The following is a 16,754-nucleotide window of genomic DNA, read 5'->3' as shown; positions in this document are numbered from 1 at the left end:
AAAATTAATCTAATTTTCAGCCCTCTGCCTTAAAAAGGTGTATTTAAACACTAGACAAGAGAAAGGAAGCAGTTCAACATTTAATATTTTCATTTATTTAGAGAGAAATTTTAAACAATAAATAGTTTTAGCTCTAAATGTTTAGCGGTTGTCTTTTATACATATTTTTATGTTTCTAAATTTAACTTGAATAAAGAGAAAAAATGTGAAAAAAGATCAAATGTATTTAATAAGTATAAAAATCTACAACAATTTCCATTCCTGGTCTTATTATTTAGTCAAATGTGTGGTAAAATTTGTACCTCACTTACTTTAACACATGTCTTCAAACTTTCAAAGTATTCCTCTTCTTTGAGGCTGTGCTGACAGAAGTGCAGCACGTTGATGCTTGAGCCCATTGTCACAGAAAGGGGACCCCTGCTGGTTGCGCACGGAAACACAGAGCTTAGGGAGACCACAGCCCTGTGAGCGCAGCGCCGTGCGAGCGCACCGAGTGGGAGGCGACAGCCTGCACAGCCCCACGCAGACTCACACGGCTGTTTGATTGCTGTTTGTTGTGGTCGGAGGAAGACATCAAGGAGCCGCAGGGGGAAAAAATGGAAGATGAGAGCAGGAGGAAGATGAAGGAGAAATTTGGCCTGAGACGGGACATCTTTAAAGAGTTCCTGGCGGAATTTCTTGGGATATTTATCCTGATAGTGAGTACCCTTTCCCTCCCTCCCTCCCTTGCTCCATCTGCACCTGTCATCCAGCTTAAAGAGCCACTTTGAAATGTCTTTAAACCTCTATTAAGATGTTTTATTTATCTTGCATTTAACTTTAAAATCATGAATCATGGGCATATTGACATTAAAACAAGCTGTCACTGATGGATTCTATGTTTCTGCATTCAAAGGCAATGCCAAAGATATGTGTTTATGTTCCAAAAGTGATGCATAGCTGAACATTTTTATATTGCAAATAATAATGTGAGTAACATCATTATTATTAGCACTTCTTTTGTGCAGTAAAGTCTATCTCACTGTGTGCTCATAGTCTGGAGCGTCCTGGCCTGCACCTGTCTGAGCTCCACCTGTCACCTCTAGCTTTAAAGCCTGTGATAACAGCTCAAAGGAGGCGTACGGCGTCCACAACAATCCTTATCAATAGACCCTGCTGGTCCCTCAACACCCCCCGCCCCAACTACCTTTTTATTTAAAAAGCGATGGACTGAAACCCTGTTTTGGACAAATTGTCTGTGGCAGTCAGGAGCTATAGAGGACTAGTGTTAATGGTAATTGAAATAATTAAAGACAATGAGCCCTTCTAACTCCACTCTTTGTGTGTTTTTGTCTGCTCCCAGCTCTTTGGATGCGGTTCAGTGGCTCAGGCGGTGCTGAGCAAAGGGGCTCTCGGGGAGCCACTCACCATCCATGTGGGTTTTACTCTGGGAGTCATGATGGCCGTCTACGTTGCAGGGGGAGTGTCAGGTAAAAGCAGAGCTCAGTGTCATTAGAATTCCACAGCAGGTGTGTTCACGCTGAAAATGGACCGCTACATGTCTGTGTAGTTGTTGTACGCATGTCACATGGTCATGGAAACAACCACAGAGACTCAATCTGAGAGAATTTCAGAGCAACATCAAGGAAAAGGTGTCTATCTTTTTCAAACTACATTTTGTGCAGAACTTCTGTAATGATTCATTGTTTTTTTTTTTAAGCCAAGGAAAACAAATGTAATGAAAACGTAAAACATATTTAATGAAGTTTTTGGCACGACAAACAAGGTTAAAGTGTAATTGTTGTGTTTAAAAATGTAGCGCCTGTTAGTTTTTAGGTATTTTCACCAAAAAACTGCAAATCCCAGCTATTGCACATTTGACTGGTCTGTCTGGTGCAATATATAATAACCAACTAAATAAGTCTCAAATTCAAAGATAATCCGGAGAGAAGTGTTTTGTGAGCTTTATATTTTAACTGTATTTTAAAGCATTTTAAATTTAAAACATTTGACTTAAAATTAGATTTAAGAGTCCATTTGCTCTTGAAGATAACTGCTTTTATGCATTGAGTCACTATTTTAATAAGAGGAGCTGCAAAAACCTCAGGAGTAAAGTAGAAAAGCAAAGGACAGGGAGGTTAATATATGGACAGCTTTTGCTGCATGATTGGGCCATTCAGCCCTGGGGTCCACAGCTCAGTGGGAAGCTTCTGTCCAACGACATCTCTGAAGATGATCATAGGTATTGGACTAATGAGCTTTACAGGGGCATGGGTCTCAGGAGATGAGGGGGGTCAGGTGTGACAAGCCTGCTTTTCTGGGCTGCACTGGCAGAGCGGCCCCATAGGAGAAGAAAACACAATTGTTTTCACTTTGTAAGTCTAGGATTTTAAATGACAGTATACCATAAGTGTGACACATTATGGTCACTCTGATGACCTGCAGTCTACGTGTGCCTTAAGCAGATTCAGGCAGATTATGTCAGATGCAATTCAGACAGGCAGGTCTGGCTGGTTGTCGTGGTCAGTGTTTGTGAACAGGATGGGGAGATTAACAATGGGCGCATGGCTGATACCCCCAATGGTGTTACCACATCGAGGTCAAAGCCAAGATCCCAGAGTGTTAAATAAATGACCCCACACTGCCATCGCAGCCCAATAACAATTGGCTGGAATGTGTTGGGAGTGTTCCTCGAGACAAGACAGAGTGTGGAAAAATAGATCTGAAAACCCACAAAGCACCAGCTCATTATTGAAGGACTCTTTTGAGAGGTTGTGACAAACTTTCAGCAACTGTATTAATTCACAACAACTAAAAAAGAGGCATAACTAAAAGTTTTGTGTCCAGTTAGGTTTTTTTCACCTAAAATGGTTGATTACTCTTTAGATTTATAAAGTACGTTTTATGTGTTCCAGGAGGTCACGTGAACCCTGCTGTCTCCCTGGCCATGGTCATTTTAGGAAAGCTGCCACTGAAGAAGTTTCCAGTGTACGTCGCAGCTCAGTTCTTGGGGGCTTTTGCTGGATCCTGTGCAGTCTTTGGGTTGTATTATGGTGGGTATTACCTCAGAAAAGGAACATATGACCTCGAGATTTAAATCAAGGAATCCTGTCCTATAAAAAAAAAGCTAAATAAATATATGTACTTGTTAAAGAGGACCACAATTATTTTAAGTAACTTATTTTTTAACAATTCTATAAATACACATTTTTCAACAGATGCTTTGATGGAATTCACCAATGGAGAGTTTGCAGTGACTGGAGCCAATGCAACAGCTGGAATATTTGCATCATATCCTGCAAAACATCTTTCTGTCCTTAATGGATTCGTTGATCAGGTGAGGCTGGAATCTTTTTTTATTTGATTTCAGTCAGACAGATGTAGTCTGTATGCATAAAATGTCCTAAGTGTTAAATAGCCTGGTAAGTAGTGTAGAATACTTGATATATAAAACAGCAGTGAGTTAAAATATATATAGTATCAAGTATTAAACCAATTGATATTTTAACTACTTCAGCAAATTAAAAAAAAAAAAACTAAATTTCTTCTTTTCCAAATTGATATTAAAGTTCCACTTCAATCATCTTTAACCAATTTCAAAAGCAAAATTTGTCTTTTAATCTTGATTAACCCAATTTTTTTTAAAAGTGTCATTTTGCAGAACATAATTTCTGCAGAGCAGCAGGAGTTTATTAGTAATTAATCCTGAGTTGTGGGCGGGGCTGTTGGCATTGAGTAACCCCGCCCCTCCTTCCCATCTATCTGTTTGTGCTCTCTCCCACTAGCTTGGAGCCCTTAACAAACCCCAGCCTAATATTACAACAAAAACGACAAACAATATTGGAGCTTTCCCGCTGTACAGTTTTGGATGGATCTATCTGTCTTAATTCAGTGTAGGCATCAGAATGGAGCAGAGCAAGGAGCTTGTATCCTGCTCAGTATATTTTCTATGTCACAACTACAATCTTTTACAAACTACATATTTTTCATCTGCTCCTGATTCACAACTTTTTTGAGTAAAAACACTCAGAAATAGAATTTTAAGATTATTTTCTTTATACATGTCCTCCATCATCAGAAAAAAATGCCACAAGAGCATGTTAAAAAAACCAAAAACACAACTTTCTTCAGAGTGGGTCTTTAAAGAGTTAACAAAGTGATGATAAACAGATCTACACTATTCCTAGAATGCGGATATATCGAAAACATGAAATGTGTAAACTACTGATCTGCAGATACAATTCGCAAAAAAGTTAGACAATCTCAGTAATGCATCAATAAATCAAACATGTGGAAAACAATAACAAAACGGAATAAATATATATAAAAAATAATGAAATTGAAAATAAGTTTAGGGTCCAATCAAGTACGACAAAAGTAATTCACTGATCTAGTTTTCCTCCAACACTTATACAGGACATTACTTGTTCTAATAAAAACATGTAGGTAAAAAATAATAGTTTTTATTGCGACTAAATGTTTAAGAAAAGTTTATATTGTACAAAAACTAATACAATATGTAAGTCTAATGAGATTTAGAGTAAAAAAGTTATTGTCCCAAACACAAAGCTGTGTGGTACACCATGACTGTTGTGTAAAAACGAAAGTTTAATCTTTTTTGTTTGTTTGTTTGTTTTTTACTTTTGTTAAAGCAGTTATACATTTTTTTATATATATTCTTAAATATTTTTAGGTTGTCCTTTTAAAGCAAAAATCTGAGCTTTTCATCCTGAATTTGCTCATGATATTAATGAGTCTTTCATCTTGAAATTTGACTTAAACTAGTCAGATGCGATCTCTTTAATCCAAACAAATTGCTCCAGCCTTGATGATAGAATTATGTGAGCGGTCACAGGCAGCGCTGAGATTGAACAGGACAACCACGGACATAAATCCAGCCTCTGAGGCAGCGTGAGGAGATCATCTGTAACCCACTGACTGAAACACGTCCAACAGATCATTCGTGTGCAAAAGGTCACATAACTGAGCAGCAGTTTTTGTTCTTTATATGCGTTCAGAATATATGTTGTTCTAAAATCTAATGTTTACTAAGCTAGGCTCTTTAAATTAATTGCAGTATTGATGTCAGTTTGAGCTTGTTTTCCAGTGATATTTGACATAACCATAATATGCATGTCTGTTCAACATTCTTTCTGTTTCAAAGGTCATTGCAACTGCTTCATTGGTCCTGTGCATCCTGGCCATCACCGACAGAAAGAATATTGGTGCCCCCAAAGGCATGGAGCCTCTGTGCATCGGCTTGATCATCTTGGCCATTGGAGTGTCCATGGGTCTGAACTGTGGATATCCCATAAACCCAGCACGAGACCTCGGCCCGCGGCTCTTCACAGCGGTTGCTGGGTGGGGCATGGATGTGTTCAGGTGATTTAGAAATCTACATTTTCTTAGTACGCTTTTGAAAATGTTATTATTATCAACACAAAAAGTCAGGAAAGTAGAATGAAAAGGGGAGGCGCGATTTTTACCATGCTGCCTTGTCTGCTGCACGAACCCATACAAAGAGGAGCTCTTCCATCACAGATTCTGTTTTTATCACAGTCTGCATAAATATTTTAAAAGCCATATAAGACTTTTCTGCATTGTAAAGCTGGGATCAGGGATTTACATTAAAACTGAGAGATTGCTTCCTTCTATATTCCTTTATAAATATGAAATACTGAGCACTTTGCACCAAAGATAAGCAGTAAACAATTCATTTTTCCTTACAGACAACTCCAAACCCTTTTAATGTTAATTCCAAATAAAATACTTAACATGTAGGTTAAAATTAGAGTCAAACTTGACATTTTGGGGGCAAATAATTAACAATTTTTGGTAAACTTTGTTAAGGTTTTGATTCTAAATAGCTCAGTAAAGCAATCCTCATTTTTTATGCACACGCTGTACCAGTGCATGACTGTGTGATAAAAACATTACACGCACATGCACACTCCTGAATCAGTTATTATGGATGGATGCTTTAGAGCAGACACTCTGGACTGTTTGAAGGCCTGGACACGCTGATGCAGAAAGATTGTCTCATAAATATAGCACAAACAGTAGATAGAAATTATGTCCCGCTTAGATGGAAGTTTGCAGTTGTGTGCTAACCCACATAAACTGTGCCACTCTATAAAAGACAACACAACCAGCCTTTTTTAAAAGCAACCAAAAAAGGAAACTGCTTTTAAAATATTTTTAGTCAAACTAGCTCCTTTTTTTTCCATTTTGTTATTCTTTCTTGCAAATATGAGAGTTTCAGTTATTTATAACTAAACATGTTTATTATTACCCATCCCAAATGAGTGTTGGTCCACGGCCCCCTTAGTGATGCTCACCTTTCTCTTCAGTTTCTGCATTTTTTTTAAATTATTATTTCCATTCGAATAATATATATTTTTTCATCTTTTAATCAATTTTGCAAGTCAATTTTAAGCAAAAAACTAAAATGTTGACAAGTCTTTTAACTTCTAGGGAAAATCACCTAAATGTCGATGTAAATCAACAACCACTCCAATATATATTTAAGAAAAAAAAAACAAATGTTTTCCACAAAGCAAATAAATCCTCAATTTGTGCACTTTAACTTTTTAATTTATAAAACATTGCATTTTTGTTGGAAATACAATTTCTTTCTCCTCACCAAGTATTATTATGGATTTTTTTTACCTTTGTGAAGTAATATATTGTTCAAATTAACCAGAAGTCTAGAACCAATCTGAATTAGAGATACTGTTTATGGCACAAAAGCTTTAAAACATGTAAAAAAAAATGTTTTTTTTCTTTAAAACTCAAATTGTGTTTATGGTTTTCATGCTTTAAATTAAAAAAAAGTGATTTCACTGAATTACAGTTAATCAGAACTTTTTTCAAAGAGCATATATGTAAAAACTGCACATATATATATATATATATATATATATATATATATATATATATATATATATATATATATATATTTATAAAAATTCTTCAGAGACAATTTTTTCTTTTTCTGACCAAAGAAACAACTTTAGGTTGTTTCAGCTGATGGCCATGAAGCCGTAAAATAATAAACCCGGCGTTTGTTCTTGAACCGAAGTTTGGTGAAACTTTCCTCTCCTTTCCTCGATGTTAAATTGAGCCTTTATTTCTGTGAAAACACAGTTGTGTGAAGGAGGGCAGCTGAAAGGCATTCTTCTTCTTGGCCCTGTCAGGCTCTGTGTTTTGATCTTGGTAAATACACGCTGTTTGCGCCTTTGCCCTCGTTGCCCGTCATCCCTGACCCTGCACTGGACCAATCTTTTTAACCCCTGCCCCTGAAAGCGTCTCTGTATGTCACAGCTTAAATGCTTTGAAAGCCGTTGTTATGGTTGTCAAACCTAGAACAAAACACTCTTCGGGTAATAATGGCACCTCTAGAAAGGCCAGAAAGGATCAGATCAAAGTTTAAAGACTGTTGAATACGAGTGGAGCCTTTCAAAAGCCTCAAAATGATACAGTTTGAGGTTATTGAGAATCTGAAGAATGCTTGATGCCCAAGTTCTGCATACCAAAACTATAGCTATTACCAAAAAATGCATATGAAAAAAATGAAAGGTTAAAGCACGTACATAAACTACAATTTTCTGCATATTTTATATTAATAAAACAAACAAAGATGCATTATTTGAAAGTCAAACTAAAGGTTTTTCTTTTCATCACATCCCCCCGTTATCAGTGTGACCTAATAGGAGTCTGTGTCCCAGCTTGATCATCTAAGCTTCGGCCTTACATTTAAGTCTGTAATCCAGACGCCTCCGTCTTCCAGTCTGGCTCCTGAACTCGTACCAAAGACAAAGGTGACCCACCTGCTCCAGTGCTTGTATTGAGACTCGTTCACCTGCATTAAAGATCTCTTCAGGCCCAATTACTGGCCGTAAATCCCCCTCAGCCGCCCGCAGTAAACAAGCTCGTCTGATGCTGGTCAGAAGGAGAACAGAGACACATGTCCAACAATTAGAGCCTATTAGGACTTCACTGTAATCTGCTCCGACTGTAAAACTCTTGATGATGCTCCTCTACAGACTCCATGCAGAATCTTCACTTTTTATTTATATACAAGGGAAGGTCTCCAGATTCACTTTTTTTTTTAACGCAACTGTAAGTGTGGAATAAAAGACAGAGAAGCAGCAGAAACCAAAATATCCTGACAAGTTCAGCTATATTGACACTGAGTTGCTACTTTTGGTAAAATAATATATTCCAAGTCATTTAAAGCAGTTTAAAATGTATCTGAGATTGAGAATCTGGGGTAATTGAGAGATTTAGTGAGTAGGAGGTGGATTTAATTACCAGTAAATCAAAGCAGGTCTTTTCTAGCTAATCTGTGTACTAAGCTTTAGCAGCAGATTTAAGCTACAAAAACAACTTTGTAAAATTAAAGTTAAAAGAACTGGATATCAAGTCAAATCTACAGCCAGTTATTTTCAAAACAGGAAAATAAAACCTCTGAGGTTTAAGATGAAACTACTATAATCACAATTTATTTCATGTGAAAAATAAGGATTTAAGTTTTTATGCGCACACTGCGTCATTTTTAATTATTATGATTTGAGATTTTACTTAATTCGAGATTGACTTAATTAATTTTCATTGCAAAGCTCTTTGATGCATGTTGTGTTGATGAAATCCCACAGGGCTGGAGGCTGCTGGTGGTGGATTCCTGTGGCAGGACCCATGGTGGGTGGAGCGGTTGGAGCTGGGATTTACTTTCTTATCATTGACCTGCACCAACCTGAGTCTGACAGACAGGTGGACAACAACGTTCAGGACAAATATGAAATTGTTACTATGAACTAAACCTTTCATTAACAGAGCAGATTCGAATTAAAAAAGGGCAAAGCGAGCACTGTCACATTTTTGGATTCAGGAAAAAAATAAAATAAAATGGCTGCATTTGATGCAAAACGTTCACACCACATATAAGAACAGTTTCACAGTATTATAGATGTATTTATATATGCATGAATGTTTGCTGGAGAATTTTTAACTTATTTTGTACAAGGGTAGCCCGTATATACATACATTTATATGTGCATTTGTTTTAGTTTTAGATTATAGATGAGAAGGGTTTTATTAATTGTTAAAAACAGTATTTATATGCAAACAGTTATTTTTAAACCTACAAAATAATACTTTGTCTACTGATTAAAGAAGCAGCAACAAAAAAAGGCACAAAATCTTTACAGTATAGCAAAGCTTTCCTTCACTGTCATTCATATGATATAATTTTTAGATTAAAACTACAACATAAGGCTCTCAATGTTTTTTTTATTTTACAATATATTTTATTTCATTTCCAAAAGAGAAAATACAACAAGACAACTTACGCAGGGGAAATGAAAGGAGAAGAATGAAGAAAAACTGCCCAGGTATATCTACAACTATGTACACATTGTTACTCAAAATAAGTATATAAACATCAAAAACAATTGAGAATAACATAAAAAACGAAGGAATTGATAAATAATTTATTTTTACTTTTTAAGCAAAACTGTGGATATTATTTTTATTCATAGCAACAAAAATTAGAAATTGCCTGCGTTACAAAATTATTTTGGATCATTATTATGGATCACCAGGATAATTCTTGGTTGCAGTCTATTTTATTTTCTGACTTTTTTAAAAATTTTAAAGAATATCAGTTTGGAGAGAGGGTCATGTTTAGAAAACTGCACATTGTTCAAATATTCCATAAAAAACTATTATTTTAGTCTCAAAATTTGTGATTGTTAGAGAATTTTTCAATTGTTACTGTCTAACATTTTGAGCTGTGAAGTAAGAGTCCATCCTGACTTCTGCGTTAACTCTCTTTTACATCATTCAGGAACCTATTTTGAGGTGTTTTTACATTAAATGTCACTGTTTAGTGATTTCTCTAATTGTCTGCTTTGGGGGTTTCCTCTTGTTTGACTGTTGCAGTTTGTTTACAGCAATATACCAAAATACATTTAGTTACCATAAAGCTGGAAGTAGATAGTTCAGATTTTATTTGTTGTTCATCAAAAAAAGAAAAAAAAGTAACTTTTACACGATGTTTTGATATGTTTTTGTTGTGACTTTCTTACATATTTTGTATCCTTTCCTTTGCATGCTTGTAAAAAGGCTTTGTTCATTTATTGTGTTTAAAGTGTCGTAGCTTTTTTTTTAAATACACATAGCTAATCCAGCCTTAAAACTTCAACTGCTGTGGCGTACTTTTTCACTAATGACAATAATTTCTATGATACAAAAATGTATTTTTGTAACCTACATTATGTAGTTTTTAGGTACAACTTTTGTACTAAAAAAGCAAAAGTAATTATTAGGCAAATACAAAAAAGAATTACATTTATTAGTCTAATAAAAATACTGGCAATGAAAAGATGACCTTTGTCAGTTTTTTAATTTGTTATGAAAGGAGAGTAAAATGTTTTGAAAGGGGCAAAACCACAATTTTGCAAACACAAATTAGACTGCTAACATGTTTTAGAATTAATTTAAGGAGTTGGACAAATAGAGCTCACTTTGTGAGTATTAGCAGCAAGAAGCATGCAGACCTCTGCTAACACAACTACAGACTGTTGCTATTACCTGATGTTTTAGCCACACAGTGATATTGTAATCATCAAAAGTGGGCCATTATATTGCATGGGGCCTCAAGTTCTTTTATCTACCCGACACAAAAATGTTCCTGCTGTTTTATTTTGTAATGTAACCATTATTCTTTTATTTTCATAATGCATTTAATTCTATAAAATTTTAATTATCTGCAATAGATGCAACAAGGCAAGACAACACCACAGTTTCTTCAGCAAAAATGCATAATTTGTAAATCACTAAATCTGTCACTTCTTTCTGTCACAATAAACAAATAAAACCATATTTTTCCACTGAATTGTCTGTACTTCTATTTCATATTCTAAGCTAACTGTCGCATAACTTTGCTGAATAAAAAGTGTTTATCAACGTATTAACTGTTTTCAAAGTGTCCAATAGTTCTTATTGCACCAGTGATATTTTTTATTTAAAAGGAAAGAAGCAACAGCTGTTTAAGAGTATAAGTAAAAACCCAGTAATGCTGTTGTCTTAACATCATTACAACACCTAGATCCAGGACATCTTTAGCCAAAAATTCCGCCAGTGTGTGGTTGAATACCTGGTACTAAACAGTACAGGTGAAGTTTTACAGATTCCTTGTTTTTCTTTCAAGATGATCAAATATAAAATATTTCAAATTTGATTATCTTATAACCAATTCTCATTTTAGTTTCATGAAGTTTAGCTGTTAAACCCTTAGTTTTAATCCTACTTATAATCCACTTTTTCATGATTATGAACGGCAACTTCAAAAATAAACTTTTGTCAAAATACCTTTGATTGTTCAACTTTGTAGCTAAAAAGATGACTTAACAAAATCAAAGTTCAGACACACACACGTCATCATAGGCCACTGTGCTTCCTTTATATTAAAAAAGCTAAGATATAAAACTTGTGTGTAACTTTAACCTAACTTCCACTTATATCTTAAAGCTAAACAAAAGTCTATAAATTGTAAATTGCTGTAATACTACTTTATCTAATAATGACGAGTTCTAGGCGAAAGCTGGTTCTGTTTAGGTTTCAAATGAAGTTGACTCAACATGAGAAACAATTGAAAACTAAATACAAGATTTACTGTGTGTCAAATGAGAAAAATTAATATTTTATATTGTTTATTGCAATATTTATATTACCTGTTAATTATTTGTAGTTTTTGTTACTATTGCGATAACTTATTTAGAAGAATAAATCAAGCAGACAAAAAAGACAACATAAAAGTGTGTCATGGAATTGTGACAAAACACCACAACAGTAAAGCTTATCGCCTGCAACTTTTTATTCTGTAAAGCCCTTTTAGCTACACAAGATATGAAGAAGGATTTTTAAATAAAGTTTGATCTGATTGACCCTGTTTTTGTTTTCTGCTTTCTCCCTTTACACAAGTCAAACCGACACTTAAGGTCCACCCAGGGAAAAGATGACAGACACATTACATTTTATGCTTTACATCTGGATACATACAATAAAAAATACATTTTAGGGAATAAAAGGGGAAATAATAGCAAGATCTGTCTTTGATCAGATCTTAGAAAAAATAGGGAATGTCATTTAAATCAATACGTGGTCAGCAGTCCATCAAAACAACTTAATCTGGTGTTTTTTACCCTCATTTGACCCAATTTTGACCTTGTCGTGTTTTTTCAGAGTACACCTGGTACACAGAGTATAATGTTTAACTGTTCAAACATGTGATGCAACAACATGGACAAAATCCATGTCAAATATTCTTTAATTCAGCCTTTTCTGTTTTGACAACAGAATATTTCACCATCAAACAAGAGTTTCTCATTAAGAAGCGCCTTGCTTGTCCTCACAGGTGAGTTTGGTGAGAGTCGGAATGAAATATTCAGACTGAACTTCATCTGCATGTTGCACCTTATCCCCTTCCTGCTTATACAAAACTCTGCTCTTTCACCACGGCTTCAATCTATACTGCCCGGCCCCCAGCCAATCAGGTCAAAAGTGAAACTGAGCTATGAACCACTTTTACTGGTGACTTCTTCCTATCTGTCTGTGGACTAAAACTATCTGATTTCAAACTTTTGGGCAGCAACGAGGTCTCTTTAAGAGAGATCGATCGCAAGAGATATTTCATCAAAATCTGAATGCATGAATCCACTGTAGCTTGTTTGAAAGGAGTCTGTGGTGAAGAATGTTTCTGCTAAAAACCTTGTGTTTTTTGCTGCTGTCATGTCACCTCATCGATGGGAGGAAAACCAGGGAAGGCAGAGTTGGTAAGTAAAGCATCACACATGCAGCCATCTAATTACTGTGAATCTCCTGGTGTCACTTTTCAAACAGATTAAACCAAAAGGTACTGAAGAAGCTCTATAACACTTGAGTGTGTTTGAAAATTATGTTTACTACTTTTCCCCTACATATAACGTAAAGTTGAACCTCTTTGAGTTTGTTTCTCTATTTGGATTCAGCACTGTTATCTTCTTTAAGCTTAAAGTAGATAATTTGTTACTATAAAATGTCCTAATGTTTTATTTTTGCATCTTAATCAAACAATAGATTATACTCTTTCAGGTTTTTATGCAACAACATAAATCAAATGAATCAAATTAAAGAGAATTAAAGCAACAATATAATAAAACATCGCAAAATGTCCTAATTTAACTTCTATTTTAACTTGGTAAACCCCATGTTTGATTGAAACTGCAACAGTGGATCACTTTATCAAATGACAGAAGGGTCACATTACTTTTTTTAATCTAAAAAAGTACAAATTCAAGATACAAATTTGGAAACGACAAATATTGAATTTAGAAAGTGTTCTTAAATCAGACTCTTTTATGACCATATGGGTGAATTGTGTCAAATCTTGCTAAAAGACTCATTTAATACAGTGCGGGACTTCTAAATAGACATTAGACAAGTTCTTATTTTTACCTTTTTATCATCCAGATGTTTTAAAGCTAAAGATTTCAGATTAGAAACAAGAACGTTAATGGCAGCTGTTCAATTCCTCTGTTTCTGGTTTTATTCCTAGAAAAAAAAAGTCATGCAGAACATGAGCTACAAAGAAAACATCATGATAGATTTCTTTTGGGGCAGATTTTTTTTTTTAAGTTAAGCTGGCGTTTCCAATTGGTTGATGGAGGAGGGGTTTATGTGGGGTGACCATGGTTCAGGAGGCAGAGCAGTCATCTACCAGTCAGAAGACTGGTGACTGATTTTCAGTCCTCAACAGTTCACATGTAAATGTGTTCTTGAATGAGACCCTGACCCCAGATTTCTTGACTATATGCATTAGAGTGTCAGTGAGTGAATGACGAAAGATGCGTAAGTCAAAGAAAACCGAAATTAACAGGGAAGAGCAGCTAGTGTGTGTCTGCAAAAGTGAATGGAGACTTTTCCTTTACTTCAAAGAGGCCATCATGACCTGGAAGTTCAGCAAATGATCACTGAAGGGTGTTAAATCAACCTGCTGTCCCAAACTTGAAGCCAACTGATGGACACTATTCTGGTTTCTGTCTATTCATATTGTGGCATCAGTGTACTGATTTTGTCCTTAAAAACTAAATAAAAACGATTCCTAGAAATGATCAGTAAAGGTCAGTTTAAGACAAACATCAAGAATTCTTTGAAATCCCGTAATCACAGATGAAAACAAACAGAAAACCTTTCCACTGTTTGATTCCAAGGCAAAGTGGTCCCAGAGGAGAGGACTGTTCTGAAGGTAAAAGAGCCTCATGTCAGCAGTGCAGTGTTCCGGCTGTTTTTGGGAGGTGAAGACACCTGCACGCTGGACCCTCTGCAGCTGCACACCCTCACCTCCTGCGGCTTCAACAGCAGTAATCCCCTCATCATCATCACTCACGGGTGGTCGGTAAGGTCAACTCCCGCCTTCTTCACGCTTCGCTGACCTGAGCCACCGAACAGAAAATATGGAACTTGACCACAAAGAGGAAACATGTTCATAAGGCTGAAGCACACGGATAAATGATGAAATCACATAGCTTCTGTTTTTTTGCTTTTTTTTAACCTGAACTCTAGAATTTTGCCCTGCTAATCCCATTTCTCACAATCAGTCTTTTTATTTGTAGGTGGATGGTATGATGGAGAGCTGGATTCTAAGATTAGCCAAAGCTCTCAAGAGTTCCCGAGTCGACACAAATGTGGTGATCACAGACTGGCTGATTCTGGCTCACCAACACTATCCCAGAGCAGTGACGAGCACCCGCACCGTTGGAAAAGACATAGCCCACCTCCTCCAAACACTTCAGGTCAGGGAACATGCAACATTCCTATGCATGAAATTAAACGGTGGGAAAAAAAATTCCCACATCACCATTAAACAAATGCATTAAAAATAATTTACATGTGATTAATCCCCAACAGGAGGAGTACAGGTTCCCAGTGAGAAAAGCTCATTTAATTGGTTACAGCCTTGGTGCTCACATCTCTGGATTTGCTGGAAGCTATCTGGGAGGTTCGGAGAAGATTGGAAGAATAACTGGTAAATTTCTCTGAATGACAAACATCCCTCTACTTTCTTAGCCCTGCTTTATCCCTTTTGAGGTCACAAGGTTGCCAAAATCCTGACTACTGTTGGGAGATGACAGGGTTCACCCTGGACAGGTCAATAGTCTGTTGAGGGCACACAATCACACACAAACCTATAGGGACTTTTTTTAGCATTTAGCCTCACCTGTGTTTGCAGGTTTAAAGCAAAATATGTAGTTGTTCTGGCTTTTTTCAGAGGAAATATTTCAAAACCACATTCTGCACAAATTGCAACACATCCTATCAATCCTAAAAATCTGAGCAAATATGTTTTTAAAAACCAAATAAACTGTACCTCTCTCCAGGTCTTGACCCAGCAGGGCCACTGTTTGAGGGCATTTCTGCGACAGACAGACTGTCTCCTGATGATGCAGAGTTTGTGGACGCCATCCATACCTTCACTCGTGAACGACTGGGCTTCAGCGTCGGCATCAAACAAGCTGTGGCCCATTACGACTTTTACCCCAACGGAGGAGATTTCCAGCCAGGGTGTGACCTGCGAAACCTCTACGACCACATAAGCGAGCACGGTCTCCTTGGTATGAGAAATAACATGTTGAATCAACTACCATAACATTTATTTTTTCACATTTTGGTGCATATTTTGATTGCAATGGAAAGACATGTGTTTGACACAAATACATAGCGTTATAATCAATATAATCCCAAAGAGTCCCACATATGAGGGTTAGGAAAATAATAGTGTTGTTTGCTCACAAAATGAAAGTGTTATTTGGGATTTTATTTTCCCAATATGCCAGTAACAATTCAAAGAAACACAATTAAAAAAAACAAAAAAAAAAAACATCTTGAAAACATAACATTAACACAAGAATAGGAACATTTCTGACAAAATGTGGGAATGTTGGTCAAGGAGTGGGCAAAAGCCGAGCTTATTAAAGCCCGCCCCTTTTACTTTTCTTGCTAGTTACACAACACATTTTCATATATCAGCATGCCATCAAAGAAAAATAATAATGATAAATAAATCAACATTTTCGGTATTTAAATGAATTGAATTTCAGCAGTTTTGTTTGTAGAAAAAGTTGATTTGTGTGATGTAAAAATCCAGTTTAATTTATGATGCGTAATGCTCTTTTTTGTAATATATAAACTCATCCACATCATGTGACAACCTCACAATCTAGCTGTCTTACACGACCTCAAGGAGAAAAAGATTTAAGAGCATAGTGTAATACAGATTAAAAATATATATTTAATTTTAGGAGAATATAATAATCAACTCTGTTCACACCCTACACAGTGCTGAAGGATCCGAAATCCCATCATAAATCTCTGTCATTTTCTGTCTTTCCACAGGATTTGAACAAACAGTGAAATGTGCTCATGAGCGCTCTGTCCATCTATTCATCGACTCTCTCTTAAACAAAGACAAGCAGAGCATGGCTTATAGGTGTACTGACAACAACGCTTTTGTCAAGGGGATCTGCCTCGACTGCAGGAAGAATCGCTGCAACACACTGGGCTATGATATCAAGAAGGTCCGCACAGGCAGGAGCAAGAAGCTCTATCTGCAAACAGGATCCCGGATGCCTTTCAAACGTATGTGGCACACACGATCAGCACCTGTGAAATTTGAATGGAGCATGTTTTTCTACATTTACACTCAGTGTCTGATCCTGCAGGTTTAAAAAAAATTT

The 16,754-nt window shown here is 36.1% G+C and overlaps 2 protein-coding genes across 2 annotated transcripts in view; both read left to right on the top strand.

Moving 5' to 3' along the window:
• Positions 1-329: 329 nt before the first annotated feature.
• Positions 330-10,866, top strand: aqp9b (aquaporin 9b). Its single transcript, XM_024295460.2, has 6 exons — positions 330-698; positions 1,343-1,469; positions 2,895-3,032; positions 3,198-3,316; positions 5,144-5,361; positions 8,637-10,866. The coding sequence occupies exons 1-6, from the start codon at positions 597-599 to the stop codon at positions 8,797-8,799; spliced, it is 867 nt and encodes a 288-aa protein (XP_024151228.1). The 5' UTR covers positions 330-596; the 3' UTR covers positions 8,800-10,866.
• Positions 10,867-12,394: 1,528 nt separating this feature from the next.
• lipca (lipase, hepatic a) overlaps positions 12,395-16,754 on the top strand; it is a 5,830-nt gene continuing 1,470 nt past the window's right edge. The window contains exons 1-6 of the mRNA XM_024295462.2: positions 12,395-12,815; positions 14,232-14,416; positions 14,634-14,813; positions 14,929-15,046; positions 15,399-15,632; positions 16,414-16,656. Coding sequence (XP_024151230.1) covers positions 12,734-12,815; positions 14,232-14,416; positions 14,634-14,813; positions 14,929-15,046; positions 15,399-15,632; positions 16,414-16,656 — 1,042 coding nt within the window. The 5' untranslated portion in view covers positions 12,395-12,733. The remainder of the gene's footprint in view (positions 12,816-14,231; positions 14,417-14,633; positions 14,814-14,928; positions 15,047-15,398; positions 15,633-16,413; positions 16,657-16,754) is intronic.

This window comes from Oryzias melastigma, linkage group LG3 (genome assembly GCF_002922805.2).
Source record: "Oryzias melastigma strain HK-1 linkage group LG3, ASM292280v2, whole genome shotgun sequence".
Lineage (NCBI taxonomy): Eukaryota > Metazoa > Chordata > Actinopteri > Beloniformes > Adrianichthyidae > Oryzias > Oryzias melastigma.
Note: the sequence above shows the minus strand (reverse complement) of the source record. Positions and strands in the feature narration are given on the sequence as shown.